Source organism: Myxocyprinus asiaticus, chromosome 12 (genome assembly GCF_019703515.2).
Source record: "Myxocyprinus asiaticus isolate MX2 ecotype Aquarium Trade chromosome 12, UBuf_Myxa_2, whole genome shotgun sequence".
Taxonomy (NCBI): Eukaryota; Metazoa; Chordata; class Actinopteri; order Cypriniformes; family Catostomidae; genus Myxocyprinus; species Myxocyprinus asiaticus.
The window spans coordinates 21,511,891-21,526,935 of record NC_059355.1 but is presented as its reverse complement, the minus strand read 5'-3'; the positions used below and the strand labels follow the sequence as shown (position 1 = coordinate 21,526,935).

The following is a 15,045-nucleotide window of genomic DNA, read 5'->3' as shown; positions in this document are numbered from 1 at the left end:
GAAGAAAGAAAGGACGAAAGAAAGATATTAAGGTTTTGAAAGACATGATGGTGTGTAAATTATGACCACATTTTTTAGGTTAAATATTTCTTTAATAGTATTTTTTTTAAATAGGCCTCTTTATTTAAAATACAGTATAATCATATGAGCAGACAAAGTGTTGATGTAGAAGTGCAGTGTCTTAATCATTTCTCACCTCTCAACATCCAAAAATATCCTTCGAAAGTCTTTGTCCAAACGCACTGTGAAAGTTGATCTGTCTAGTGTCTTCAATTTAAAATTGCATGTTCTGATCTTTGGCTCCTGCAAAGAATCACACAGCCAAAATATCCAAACTTAATAAGATAACATCAAAGCTAAAAAGCAGTCCAACAACACAAAGTCAACTGAAAATACAAAAGTAGTACATAGAGAAAATATTGCGGCTAAAATGAGCAACTCATAGACCAGCATGAATTCCATGTTGGTCCAGGCTGGTTTATGCTGGTCTAGATGGTGGACCAGCATACCAATGCTGTTTATCTACCATACCATCATCGTAATAACTAGCACACCAGCATACCAGTACCCCATGCTTTTGAGATTTAAGAAAATTAGTAGACCAGACCTACCATGTTACTTTTTGGCTTTGTGTCATTGAAAGCAACTGTGAGGCAATTCAGATCTACAAACAGAAAATAAATATAGTCTCTGATTTAATTGGATTCAGAGGTAACATGGACACACTCTATTGTAACTTTGATGATATTCCATTAATATGCTTGTTCAATTCCAAATGTACGTAATACCAATACTATAACTACATTTTCCTTTTAATAATGTGACCTTACCTTCAGTTTTGTTTTCTGGTATTGCTGAAATATGAGCACCTGTGGTTCTGAGTGAGAAACCTCTCTCTACCTCCCTGTTGCTTAGTGACACCTAAAAGGAATGTGAAGGGTGATACAAGGTCAACATTTACCGGTCATTTAATTTTTAACTCTAGAAAAAAACTAGATTGGTTCTATAAGACTCACTAAAAACATACCAGTTAGAATAAAAAATCATCATAAAGAAGAAGATAGCATATGATACAGAGACATGACACTCACTTTTATGTAGCTAAATGAAATCAGTGCCCCACATAGCTCTGGAGACATCTTCTTTTGCCTGTCTAAAGAAAGAATATGGGCTGTAAATAAAGCACACTAATTGCAAAATATTAGTCTCATTTGATAGAACCGCTGTATCCCTGCAAAAAGCATCAGTTCATTCCACTAGATGACAGCAAGTACCTCTATCACCTTCCATTACAATATGCAGATCTGAAATACAAGTGACACTCTAATGCAGCTGAGCACTCGCCAAGAATACTCATCCACAGGCATTAATTCTATTGTTCCCTATCTGACACTCACTCGACGTTGGTGTTGATGCAGTGACACTAGGGGTCACTCTTGGAAGCCCGAGACACCTCTGGTCTTTGATAAAAGGCCAATAAAAATTGGCGAGTGGTATTTGCATGCCACTCCCCCGGACATACGGGTATGAAAGGAGCTGGTATGCCACTCATTCAGATTTTCTCTTCGGAGCTGAACGGTCATGCTCACTGAGCTGAATACTACTGTTCATTCACCTCTGCTGGATCTGACGGCGCATTTCAGCGGCTTCTCCCTCCTCTGCACTGGTGCACTGCAGAGAACGCCCCTGGGTGCTTCGGCAGAAAAACTAGAGAGTATATTTTCTGAAAGAGCATTTTTCCCCTCTAAAAGAGTATATATTTCTCTAAAAGAGCGCACACATGGAATGTCTTTTTAAAGACACGTCTTTTTAAAGATGCTTTTCCGATTGTGTGTTATTCCTGGTTGCGCTCGTTATCTCTCGCCTTCTGACGGTCACGATCACTGTCTTTCATGTCTGGGCACTGCTCACATGTAGACAGCATTCGTGGATGGTCATGTTCTCATTGCGAGAATATGTCCATGGCAAAGTTGCGGTCGCGGCTCGCCTTCGTAAGAAAGCGAGCCAACCCAGAGGCTCCCGCCTCGGTCCTTTTACCCACGGGTATGAGGCCAGCGCAGCTAGCACTGGGGGCGATTTGGGGATCCCAATGGGACCGCCTCCACCGGGTATCCCCCCGCGGACCTCCCATTCCCCAGCACGCTCGTCTTCCCCGATCGGGCTTCCAGGTGAGTCCGCCGGCTCGTCTCACGGCGAGTTTGACCTCTTATTCGGAGCCCGCGAAAGTGATGAGCTCTCGAGCGCAGCATCGGAGAGCGGGCTCGTCCAGTCAGAAGCCTCAGTTGGGCTCCTCCCTTCGGGGACGATTGCCCAGTCACAGGCTGACGCGGAGATGACGACATGCTTTCCCGGGCAGCCGTGAGCGTCGGCTAGAGTGGAACTCACTGCTCTTCCCTGAACCCTCGTGGCTCGGTGATTGGTTCCTGGGCTCGCGGCGCCGCTCAAAGCCACGCCCTGCCCCCATTCCTTTCTTCCCGGAAGTGCATGAAGAGCTGACAAGGTCACAGGAGGCACTTTTTACTGCCCGGTCCCGATCTTTTCAGCTTCCCCGCCCTCACTACCCTCTATGGTGGGGCGGCCAAGGGCTATTCGGCAATCCCCCGGTGGATAAAGGCACTCGCGGTGCACCTAAGCCCACAGAGCGCCGCCACCTGGCGCGGGTGCCCAAAGCCCCCGTCCAAGGCCTGTAGGTTTACTCGTCTCTGACGGCCAAGGCCTACGGTGCTGCTGGACAAGCTGCCTCTGCCCTGCATGCCATGGCTCTCCTGCAAGTCCGCCAAGGTGCTAAAGGAACTGCACGAGGGTAGTTCCGCCCCGGGATTGATTCAGGAACTGCGCTCGGCGACCGACCTCGCTCTCTGAGCGACGGAGGTTATGGCCCGGTCTCTCGGGCAGATGATGGCCACACTAGTGGTCCAGGAGCGCCACCTTTGGCTCAACTTGGTCAAGATGGGTGAGGCCGACAAGACACGATTCCTTGCTGCCCCCATTTCCCAGGCGGGCCTATTCGGTGACACCGTCGAGGACTTTGCCCAGCAGTTTTCGATGTTAGAGCAGTAGATGGGTGCTAGCCAGCATACCCTGCACCGGCGTGGCTCAAGATCCTGCACCCTGTCTACTCATCGCCAAGGGCGTCCCCCTGTGGTGACTGCACCAACTCCGCTGCAGCCCGCCCCTTCGGCCCGGCCCCGGCGTGGAGCCCACTGCAGGAAGCAGACACCACCCGTCTCGCGGCCGCCCAGAACCCATGGAAGGCTTCAAAGCGCCCTTGAGACGGGCGACCCAGGGACAACGAAACCCGCTGCTCTGGAGCTGGTAAGCAGATCTCCATCTTTTTGTTACCTTTTGCATTTAATTGCGCTGCATGCCCAAGTGGCTGCAGTCCTCAAGAGCTCAGCAAGAGTGGTTTCCTTGTTCCCTGGGTCACGTATCCGGTGTGTAGGACCGTCATCACGACCACCGTCCACCACTCTATTTGGCAGGTTTGGCACAAATCCGCCCCCGATGTGACAGTCTCCATGGGTCACGAGGACAGGCCTCTTCCTCCCCCGTCCCAGGCTGTTCTGGGGGTGGTCACAAGGAGCCAGGTAAGTGCTTCGATGTCCTTAGACTCAGCACGGCCACGACATGGTGTGGCACCTTAAGCTCCGCCCCGCCGCGAGGCCCCACCTGCCGGTACATCCGATGACGTTGTCCCTTTGGTCCCCCTTGCGCGGAACTTGGACGCATGGCTTGTGCTTTCCAATCCGTCGCGAGGGCTGGTCCGGACCGTCCGACTCGGCTGCTCGATTCACTTCGCCGGGCATCTGCCCAGGTTCAGCGGTGTCCACTTCACCTTGGTGAAAGACGAAAACGCTGCTACCTTGTGCGGAGATCGCTACCCTCCTACGGAAGGGCGCGATAGAACCTGTCCCTCCAGCCGAGATGAAGAAGGGTTTTTTCAGGCCCTACTTCATCGTACCGAAAAAAGGCAGTGGTTGAAGCCAATCTTGGACCTGTGTGTTCTGAACTAGGCTTTACACAGACTCCCATTCAAGATGCTGATGCAAAACCGCATTCTGGCGAGCATCCGGCATCAAGATTGGTTCGCGGCGGTAGACCTGAAGGATGCGTACTTCCACGCCTCGATCCTTCCTCGACACAGACCCTTCCTGCGGTTCGCGTTCAAGGGTCAGGCGTATCAGTACAAAGTCCTCCCTTTCGGACTGTCCCTGTCTCCTCGCGTCTTTACGAAGGTCGCAGAGGCTGCCCTTGCCCCGTTAAGGGAGGTGGGCATTCGCGTTCTCAACTATCTCGATGATTGGCTAATCCTAGCTCACTCTCGAGACGTGTTGTGCACATACAGGGACCTGGTGCTCTCACACCTCAGCCGACTAGGGCTTCGGGTCAACTGGGAAAAGAGCAAGCTCCTCCCGGTTCACAGCATCACTTTTCTCGGTTTGGAGTTGGACTCAGTCTCCTTCATGGTACGCCTTATGAACGAGCGCACCCAGTCGGTGCTTGAAGGCGTTCAAACAGGGAAAAGCAGTTCCACTGAAACTTTTTCAGAGGCTCCTGGGGCATATGGCATCCTCGGCGGTGGCCACCCCGCTCGGGTTGATGCATATGAGGCTGCTTCAGCACTGGCTCCAGACTCGAGTCCCGAGATGGCCATGGCGTCATGGGACACACCGCGTGGCCATTACATCGGTCTGTTACTGTCTTTTCAGCCCTTGGACAGACCTCTCGTTCCTATGGGCATGTGTTCCTCTAGAACTGGTCCTCAGGCACATCGTGGTCACGACAGACGCCTCCAAAACGGGCTGGGGCACTGTTTGCAATGGGCATGCAGCCGCCGGCCTCTGGACGGGTCCGCGACTGCATTGGCACATCAACTGCCTCGAGTTGTTGGCAATTCTGCTTGCCCTGCGCAGGTTTCGGCCGTTGATCCCGGGCAAGCACGTGTTAGTTCAGACAGACAACATGACAATGGTAGCATATGTCAACTGCCAAGTTGGTTTGTGCTCTCGTTGTGTGTCACAACTCGCCCCCGTCTCCTCCTCTGGAGTCAGCAGCTCTTCAAGTCGCTGCAAGCCACTCACATACTGGGCAACCTCAACACAACAGCGGACATGCTGTCACAACAGGTTACCCTCAGGGGAGAGTGGAGACTCCACCTTCAGGTGGTCCAGCTGATTTGGAGTCGATTCGACAGGCACAGGTGCACCTGTTTGCCTCCCAAGAATCCTCCCCACTGCCCACTCTGGTACGCCCTCACCGAGGCCCCCCTCAGCACAGACATGCTGGCACACAGCTGGCCCCCTGGCATGCACAAATATGCATTTCCCCCAGTGAGCCTGCTTGCACAGACCATGTGCAAGGTCAGGGAGGACGAGGAGCAGGTCGTCCTGGTAGCACCCTACTGGCCCGCCCAGACGTGGTGCTCAGACCTCATGCTCCTCGTGACAGCTCCCCCTGGTGAATTCCCCTGAGGAAGGACCTTCTTTCTCAGAGAAGGGGCACCATCTGGCATCCGCGCCCAGACCTCTGGAATCTCCATGTCTGGCCCCTGGATGGGACGTGGAAGACCTAAGCTGTCTCCCACCTGTGGTGGTAGACACGATCACTAGGGACCCCTCTACGAGGTGCCTGTATGCCTTTTAAGTGGCATCTGTTCGCCAAGTGGTGTTCTTCCCATCGGGAAGACCTCCAGAGATGTGCAGTCGGATCAGTGCTTTCCTTCCTGAAAGAGAGGTTGGAAGGGAGGCTGTCCCCTTCCACCTTGAAGGTGTATGTTGCTGCCATAGCAGCACACCATGACGCAGTCGACGGTAAGTCCTTAGGGAAGCACGACCTGATCATCAGGTTCCTAAGAGGCACCAAGAGGCTGAATCCCTCCAGACCGCACCTCGTTCCCTCATCCGGACCTCTGTAGTTCTTCAGGGTCTACAGAGAGCCCCCTTTGAGCCTTTGCAGTCAGCCGAGCTTAAGGCACTCTCCTTGAAGACTGCCTTCCTGACTGCGCTCACTTCCATCAAGAGGGTAGGTGAACTGCTAGTGTTCTCTGTCAGAGAAACGTGCCTGGAGTTCGGTCCAGGTTACTCTCATGTGATCCTGAGACCCTGACCAGGCTATGTGCCCAAGGTTCCCACCACCCCTTTAGGGACCAGGTGGTGAACCTGCAAGCGCTGCCCCAGGAGGAGGCAGACCCAGCCCTGTCGTCGCTGTGTCCGGTGCATGCTTTACGCATCTATTTGGATCACACGCAGTGCTTTAGAATCTCTGAGCAGCTCTTTGTCTGCTTTGGTGCACAGCGGAAAGGAAGCACTGTCTCCAAGCAGAGGATCGCCCACTGGCTCATTGATGCCATAACTATGGCATATGTCGCCTAGGACATGCTGCCTCCGGTAGGACTACCAGCCCATCCTACCAGGGGTGTAACGGCTCCCTGGGCCCTGGCCAGGGGTGCCTCTCTAACAGACATTTGCAGAGCAGCGGGCTGGGCAACACCCAACACCTGTGCAAGGTTCTACAACCTCCGGGTGGAACCGGTTTCGTCCCAGGTAATGGCACGCAACACAAGCGGATAAGCTCGGGATAGCTGGCCGGGTGTATCGCTTGCACATAGCGCCTTCCACCTCCCTTGGAGCTGAAGACATGTGTCATTAATTCCCAGTAGTGTTCACAAACTTTGTTCCCTGGTTGACTTCCTCCGAGCCCTGTGGCAGTCGAGTTTTCGGAGAGACTCGCTGCCGGCCCAGTACACGCGCTAACTAAGAACCCTGTTCTGGGGTAGGTGCTCCGCATGTGGTGGTTCCCTGTAAGGCTAACCCCATGCGATCTATATCTTCCGCTAGTTCGTTTCCCTGCTGGTAAACTGCGTCTTCCTTGGGCAGAGCCCCTCTGCCCCAGTCTCCATGATTGTAGTAACTCCTCTCCCATTGGGCAGGATCTACCTTGAAGGCTCTCCACATGGTTGGAAAGACCATGTGACGTATTCTTCCACTTAAATATCCCCCCCTCTCTTTGGGCGAAGTGTGGTCTCCACGGTGTCTTCCCCTTGGGAGGGACACCCCCCGACTAGACCTGGCGGCCCAGTCGGATAATCCCCCTTCTTTTTTAGGGAGTGGAAAAAGAGAAGGGGAAAAGAGGCCACGACTGGGTTAAGCCTGTCTCTATCTTTGGGTAGTCGACTTGTCCCCAAAAAGGGCCGTTCGACACTCATAACTGTGTCGGGGGAGGTTACGTGTTGACCTGCTGTGCTGGCTATGAGGCACACAGCAAGTCTGCCCACCACACACTGCCAGTTCATGTAACACAGTTCAGCCTTGTGGCGTTTTGTATAGGGACCCCTAGTGTCACTACATCGACACCAACGTTGAGTGAGTGACAGATAGGGAACGTCATGGTTGACGAGACGTTGCATCCCTCCTGCCACAACGCTGAACTACCCGCTGAAATGGCCAGATCTTATATCGGCTCCTCAGCATAAAACCTGAATGAGTGGTTGCATACCAGCTCCTTTTATACCCGTATGTCCGGGGGAGTGGCATGCAAATACCACTCGCCAATTTTCACTGGCCTTTTATCAAAGACCAGAGGGGTCTCGGGCTCCCAAGAGTGACCCCTAGTGTCACTACATCGACACCAACGTCTCTTTCCCTCCATCAGGGAATGGAGGTTACACTAGTAACCATGAAGTTTTTTTGTGTTCACCGTCCCAAATGTTTTGTTGAATACCTCAGCCTCTGAGTGGACTAGAAGCTTAATCTAGGTGTCATTTGAAAGCGGAGATCCTCAGCGATGATGTATAATATTTTATCAACATATTTTGCTGATAATTTTTTTTAATAATTTTTTTACTTTTTTAGCTGGACTGCACATTTTGTTCTGGATATCTGAGATATAACATTGTATTATTTTCTGAAGCAAGCTCTCAGACAAGTAAAAAATGTCAAATTCTGAATAAAACAGCCTAAGGTAAGAGCTGATATAGAGTTTGTGGCTACTTGGGGCTTATGGAGACAATGTTCGGAGCAGACAAACAAGAGACATTTGTAAATGTCTTACAGAGATCATATTTATCTTCTTGATTCTTTTTATAATAATTTAATCTGTGGCAACTAAATAAACCCCATAGTCACATTACTGATAATGGGTGCTTTTGAGAGCTATTTGTAGTGTTATCTGATAAATTTTACATTAATTTTCATATTTCTACATCATTGCTACATGGTGGCACTTATTTGCGACATGGATGTTTTCCTGTCTTTATATTTTATGTAACATAAATGTAAAAGTTATGAAGTTCTGTGAAAAGATCAAGCTTTCAAATGGTACCACATATGACTTACATATCCAGGGACATTTTAAGCATAAACCTATAAAACACTCCTGTGTAATTACACACAAAGTATAAGGGGATAACCAAATGAACCACTGGCATTAATCTTGGCTAGCTGTTGGGTGGCAATGACTGAGCTACAGTAGCAATAGTTTTGACTGAGGTTGAGGATGAGTTCTTATCCTTTCTTTTAATACAGTTTTTTCTTCTTCTTCTATTAAGTAAAATGCATTGCAGTCGCACGCAAAACACTTTTGTTTTTAAAAATAATTTTCACAAATATAGTTCTCTTTAACACACACACACACACACACCTTTATGTGCTGCTTGGGCCATTTTAAACTCTGGGAAATCCACTTCAAGGTGTGTGACAAAAACTTCTTCCACAGCTTCCTTGGACATGTTGGAAAAGGAAATCTGCACAAATATAACAGGAAATGAATGCAGGACTGTGTAAGGACATTTCTGTAGATCATTCAACAGGCCAAATAAGAGCATGTAACTACCTTGACTTTATGAGAAAACCTGTTGTTCAGAATAACAAATAAAATATAACATTATATCACTGCAACATTTTTAACATACTGTACACTTTGTCTGCTTTCATATTGTGTATTATACAGTATATATTTATTTACACCGAACTTCAGAGTAACTTATTTCTACATGCAAACTCACACTGCCACTAAATTCCACCCTGATTCTGATTCAGTCATTACAGATTTGAAAAGGGTGAATTGGTAAAGCATTAGAAATGAATTCACTCTCACCTTGATGTAGTAAATATTGAAGTATACTGGCTGCTGTCCCATGCGCACATAGTATGAGATGACATCAGCTAAGAAAAGATCAGATTCCTGCTGTTTGCTAGTGTTTGACTGAAAGATTAAAAAAAATAGGACAAGGCAGGGCTATCAGTATATTAAAGTTATACTGACATCATGGACATGATATGCTAGTGTATTTTTATGTATATGTCAGCAGCCCAACAGCTTTCTTTAACCCTCAAAGACACAAGCACTGACATTCATTATGTTTTTTTGTTTCCCTTTGAAAGTGTATTAGGAAGTGATTGATTATGAAAATCTTGAGTTTTAATCATATTTTGCTTTGGGTTGAATTTTGTGTGACTTCAGCAAACTGTGACATTTAATATGCACTTTTTTACCTTTCTGCCCACCACAAATGTTATTGATACAGTTAAGAGTGTCGGCTACTGTTATTTGTTTATTTTTATTTTTTTTCATTTTACAATTTTTATTGAAAAATAGGTATAATTTAATTGCTTTAAACAAACTGCAATTCTGCTATGCTGGGTCTCTAATGGTTAAATTGGGTTTTTAAACTGCCCTTTCATTTGGGATTCATTAAACTCATGCATTTATTCACACATTGTACAAACATCTTATTGTACAGTACAAATCAACAAGTTGGCTAACAAATCAGCAAACATGAATGTTTTGCAAAAATGATAAGAAGAACATGTTCTTCACAACAAGCTATTTAGGTTTACAAGGAAATTCTTCTGAAACTATCCCTGAGGGAGAAACTTAAAACTTCCTCATTCCATGCCGACTGACATCATTTGCCAAGAATACAAGCCCATATGTTTTTTTCTCCCAGAATGACTAAAAATGTAATTATCTCTTTTTCTCTTGACATACCGTTCTCGCAAGGTCAGGAATAATCTGGCCAAGACCACAGATATTACATTCGTACCATGGATCCACCATTCCAAGATAAGAGCCCAGAGCACAGAGGCTACTGCTTGCAAAGGACACATTCTCCTAAAGAAATTTTATTTTTATTTTTTATTTTTATGAAACAAATCCAGTACAATACAAGTACTCACAGGTATTTATTAAAGTTCACCTGCCATAATTTAAACTTTAAGAGAGAGAAAGGATGTAATTCCACATACTTTCAAGTGGGATGTTGCAGACGATAGACGTGCAACTGGTATGTAGTACATCTGAAGGTTGATTTTCATTGTAAGAAACAGTCTTCGGGCTTCCCGTTTCCTGTGAAAGAAGAACAAAAATGTTGTGTGCTGCTGGACCACAATTCGATCTTAACTGAGTGTTAAATACAGTGGTGAGAAAACATTTAGGGATCTGAACATTTTAGAAAAAACATCCAAAGAACTTCCTCATTATAGATAATTGAAAGGCTTCTGTTTGTGGAATATGTACAGTATGTTTACATTATACCAACCATACCAACTCTAGACTCTGTACCAACCAGGGCTGTGTTTCCCAAAAGCATTGTAAGCTTAAGTTGATCGTAGAGACCTTTGGTGCCAAAGCTTACAATGCTTTTGGGAAATGCATCCCAGATCAGTTACAACCATATGGGTCAAGTCAAGTTTAACCTACAGTATTGAATAATAGAAAGTTGTTATTTCAACATGATTAAAATATTTTTAATGGCCTGCTTCTGAAAATTCTTGTACCCTGAAATCGACCCCATTCTGCCGAATTCAGAGTTGGGGTATGTTTTAGGGAGTAGCGTTAATAAAATATGCATTCCTGTTAACTATATTACATAATTTACAAGTAAAAATTAGGGCTGTCGATTTACCGTGTTTATATGAAAAAATAATCTGTTAAAAAAGTAACACAATTAACCATGTCTCTGATTTGTAGTAAATTTAGTATTTTCTACCATCTTGAAGCTTTTAGATATTTGTTGCAATAGGGACAGTCAGCGCTCCAGGTGTGCAGGCAACACACCTCATCAAAGCAACGAGCAGGAAGCAGACAGGCTTTTGCGCTCAAGACAGCTGGACCAAACACAACAGAATGCCCAATGCAGGCTTCTTGAGACATGATTTTCAACGTTTCAAACTGTTTAACTTGACACAACTTCCTAAAAACACAACGCTTATGATTAAACATGCTGAAAACTAGTCAGACGAGATGCAACCAAAGTGAGGCGCTCCAAAAGAGTCCGTCTGATGCATGAGTACATAGACCAACAATTTAAAATAGTGTAGACGGACGTAGGCAAGTAATAGGGATATGTTCAACCATATTGAAAAACAAAAAACACTTTTTTTTTTTTTTTACTTTTAAGCCACTTTTTGTATTTGTATTATCTGAATTATAATTTGTTTTTATATTTACAATAATTAATTATTAATTTTATAATTACATACTAAATTATTTGAAGGCTTTCTCAGTACATATTGATATATGTGATTCATTTAATTAATCAGCACATCATGAAATAAATTTGATTAAAAATTTTAATCGATTGACAGCCCTGATTTAAAATACAACTCACTTTTGGTGCCACCCTGTGGACATTTCACCTCAACAACAGTTCCAGCTTCGACCACTGTCTGTTGTTCTGGGCAGTGGTTCATATTTCCATAAGAACAAGCCGATTTCAGCAGCAGAACTTTCGATGTCCTGTTGCCAAATTTAAAGTATGATCAGTCTGGTTATGTTTAAAGCCATTTTTTAGGACTATCATCAGCTTGTCACCTTCTATTGACGTTGTGTATCACACTTTTAAACAGCTCATATTTATATATATACAGTATATATAAAACCTCTAGGGTACACATTATGTTTTAACCATGGAATGTTTTTCCCATTCGATTTTTTGACATAAAATAGCTCTAATAAACAAAAGTAAAAAGAGATTATTGAACAAAAACACATGGAAAATGGTCAAACCTCTAATTTCTGAACTAGTTAAACTAGTCTCAAAATTCTTAACTATTTTTTAAGTATTAATTTCCCCTAATTATAATCATGTTTATTTTATGAACTGATTTATTACATTGATGAATTTGGAACACCAACAAACTAAAACATCCTGGTTACTTGCGTAACCTCCGTTCCCTGATAGAGGGAACGAGACGTTGTGTCGATGTAGTAACACTAGGGGTCACTCTTGGGAGCCTGAGACACCTCTGGTCTTTGATAAAAGGCCAATGAAAATTGGCGAGTGGTATTTGCATACCACTCTCCCGGCCATAGGGGTATAAAAGGAGCTGGTATGCAACCACTCATTCAGGTTTTGTGTTGAGGAGCCGAGACAAGGTCCTGGCCATTTCAGCGGGTAGTTCAGCGTTGTGGCAGGAGGGACACATCATCTCATTCCCTCCATCAGGGAACGGAGGTTACGCAAGTAACCAGGATGTTCCCTATCTGTCACTCACTCGACGCTGTGTCGATGTAGTGACACTAGGGGTCCCTATACGAAACGCTGCAACTGGCTGAACTGTGTTACGTGAACTGGCGGTGTGTGACCGGCAGACCACTGTGTGCCTCGTAGCCAGCGCACCAGGCTGACACGTAACCTCCCCCAACACTGTTATGAGTGTCGAATGGCCCTTTGGGGACAAGTCGACTACCCAAAAGTTAGAGACGGGCTAGCCCAGTCTTGGCCTCTTATCCCCTTTTTTTCCCTCTCCTCCCAGAAAAAGGGAATTAACCGACTGGGGCCACCAGGTCTAGTCGGGGGGGGTGTCCCTCCCAAGGGGAAGACACCGCGGAGACCACACCCCGCCCAGAGGGTGGGGGTATTTTAGTGGAAATACATCACATGGTCTTGCCGAGCTTTGTCGGAAGTATGCTATGTGGAGAAGTCCCATGGTAGGTCCTACTCTACGGGGGAGGAGTCACTACAAGCATGGTGACTGGGGCAGAGGGGCCTCTGCCCAAGGAAGACGCAGTTTACCAACAGGGAAACGAATTAGCGGAAGATATACATCGCATGGGGTTACCTATGGGGAACCACCACATGCGGAGCACCTACCCCAGTACAGGGCTTAGTTAGTACGTGTACTGAGCCGGCAGCGAGTTTCTCCGCAAACTCGTCTGCCACAGGGCTCGGAGGAAATCAACCAGGGAACACAGTTTGTGAACACTACTGGGAGTTCAGCTCAGGGGAGGTGAAAGGCACTATGTGCAAGTGATACACCCGGCCGGCTGTCCTGGACTTACCTGCTTGTGCATGCCACTACATGGGACGAAACCGGTTCCACCCGGAGATTGTAGAACCTCGCAAAGGTGTTGCTCAGCCCGCTGCTCTTCAAATGTCTGTTAGAGAGGTGCCACTGGTCAAGGCCCAGGAGGCCGCTACACCCCTGGTAGAATGGGCCCGTAGCCCTACCGGGGGTGGCACGTCCTGGGCATGATATGCCATTGTTATGCGTCAATGAGCCAGTAGGTGATCCTCTGCTTGGAGACAGCGCTTCCTTTCTAACTCTAAGAAAGCTCTGAGTGCGATCCAAATAGATGCAAAAAGCACGCACTGGACACAGCAACATCAGGGCTGGGTCTGCCTCCTTCTGGGGCAGTGCTTGCAGGTTCACCACCTGGTCCCTAAAAGGGGTCGTGGGAACCTTGGGCACATAGCCTGGTCGTGGTCACAGGATCACGTGAGAGTAGCCCGGACCGAACTCCAGGCACGTTTCGCTGACAGAGAACGCTTGCAGGTCTCCTACCTTCTTTATGGAAGTGAGCGCAGTCAGGAGGGCAGTCTTCAAAGAGAGTGCCTTAAGCTCAGCTGACTGCAAGGGCTCTAAGGGGACTCTCTGTAGACCCTGAATAACTACAGAGAGATCCCATGAGGGAACGAGGTGCGGTCTGAAGGGATTCAACCTCCTGGCCCTTCTCAGGAACCTGATGATCAGGTCGTGCTTCCCTAAGGACTTACCGTCTACAGTGTTGTGGTGTGGGTGGCGTCTGCTTCCTGCTGTGGGCTCCATGGGGTACGGGATCTTGAGCTGTGCTGGGGCGTGATGTTCCAGATAACCTCCGTCTGCTGCTTCACCGCTGAGAAATGCTGGGCAAAGTCCTCAATGGTGTCGCCGGACTGGCCAACCTGGAAAATGGGGGCAGCAAGGAACTGTGCCTTGTTGGCCTCTCCCATCTCGACCAGGTTGAGCCAAAGGTGGTGCTCCTGGACCACCAAGGTGGACATCGCCCACCCAAGAGACCGCGCCGTGACCTTTGTCGCCCGGAGTGCGAGGTCGGTTGCCGAGCACAGCTCCTGCATCAATCCCGGGGCAGAACTACCCTCGTGCAGTTCCTTTAGCACCTTGGCTTGGTGGACTTGCAGGAGAGCCATGGCATGCAGGGTGGAGGCAGCTTGTCCAGCGGCACCATAGGCTTTGGCCGTCAGGGACGACGTGATCCTACAGGCCTTGGACGGGAGCTTTGGGTGCCCACACCAGGTGGCGGTGCTCTGCAGGCATAGGTGCACCGCGAGCACCTTATCCACCGGGGGGATTGCCGAATAGCCCTTGGCCACCCCACCGTCGAGGGTAGTGAGGGTGGGGAAGCTGAAAGATCAGGACCAGGCAGTAAAAGGTGCCTCCCACGACCTTGTCAGCTCTTCATGCACTTCCGGGAAGGAAGGAACAGGGGGCGGGGCGTGGCTGCGAGCGGCTCCACGAGCCCAGGACCGCATTGTTGCCATGGACATGTTCTCGCAATGAGTACATGACCCAACCACGAACGCTGTCTCCATCTGAGCAGCACCCAGACATGAAAGACAGTGATCGTGGCCGTCAGAGGGTGAGAGATAACGAGCACAACCAGGAATAACACACAAATGGAAAGTCATCTTTAAAAAGACGCGTCTTTAAAAAGACGTTCCATGTGTGCCGCTCTTTTAGAGAAATATACTCTTTTAGAGAAATTTACACTTTTATTTCTGCCAAAGCACCCAGGGGTGTTCTCTGCAGTGCACCAGTGCAGAGG

General features: G+C 47.6%; 1 protein-coding gene across 4 annotated transcripts in view; it reads right to left on the bottom strand.

Annotated features, from left to right (window-relative positions):
- Nucleotides 1–15,045, bottom strand: part of LOC127448708 (phosphoinositide 3-kinase regulatory subunit 6-like) — a 38,232-nt gene that overhangs the window by 1,659 nt on the left and 21,528 nt on the right. For all 4 annotated transcript variants that reach the window (XM_051711451.1, XM_051711452.1, XM_051711453.1 and 1 more), the window contains 8 exons: nucleotides 10,245–10,344; nucleotides 9,988–10,110; nucleotides 9,094–9,201; nucleotides 8,638–8,740; nucleotides 1,092–1,153; nucleotides 831–921; nucleotides 612–664; nucleotides 197–303 (listed from right to left, as the gene is read on the bottom strand). In XM_051711451.1, coding sequence (XP_051567411.1) covers nucleotides 197–303; nucleotides 612–664; nucleotides 831–921; nucleotides 1,092–1,153; nucleotides 8,638–8,740; nucleotides 9,094–9,201; nucleotides 9,988–10,110; nucleotides 10,245–10,344 — 747 coding nt within the window. The remainder of the gene's footprint in view (nucleotides 1–196; nucleotides 304–611; nucleotides 665–830; nucleotides 922–1,091; nucleotides 1,154–8,637; nucleotides 8,741–9,093; nucleotides 9,202–9,987; nucleotides 10,111–10,244; nucleotides 10,345–15,045) is intronic.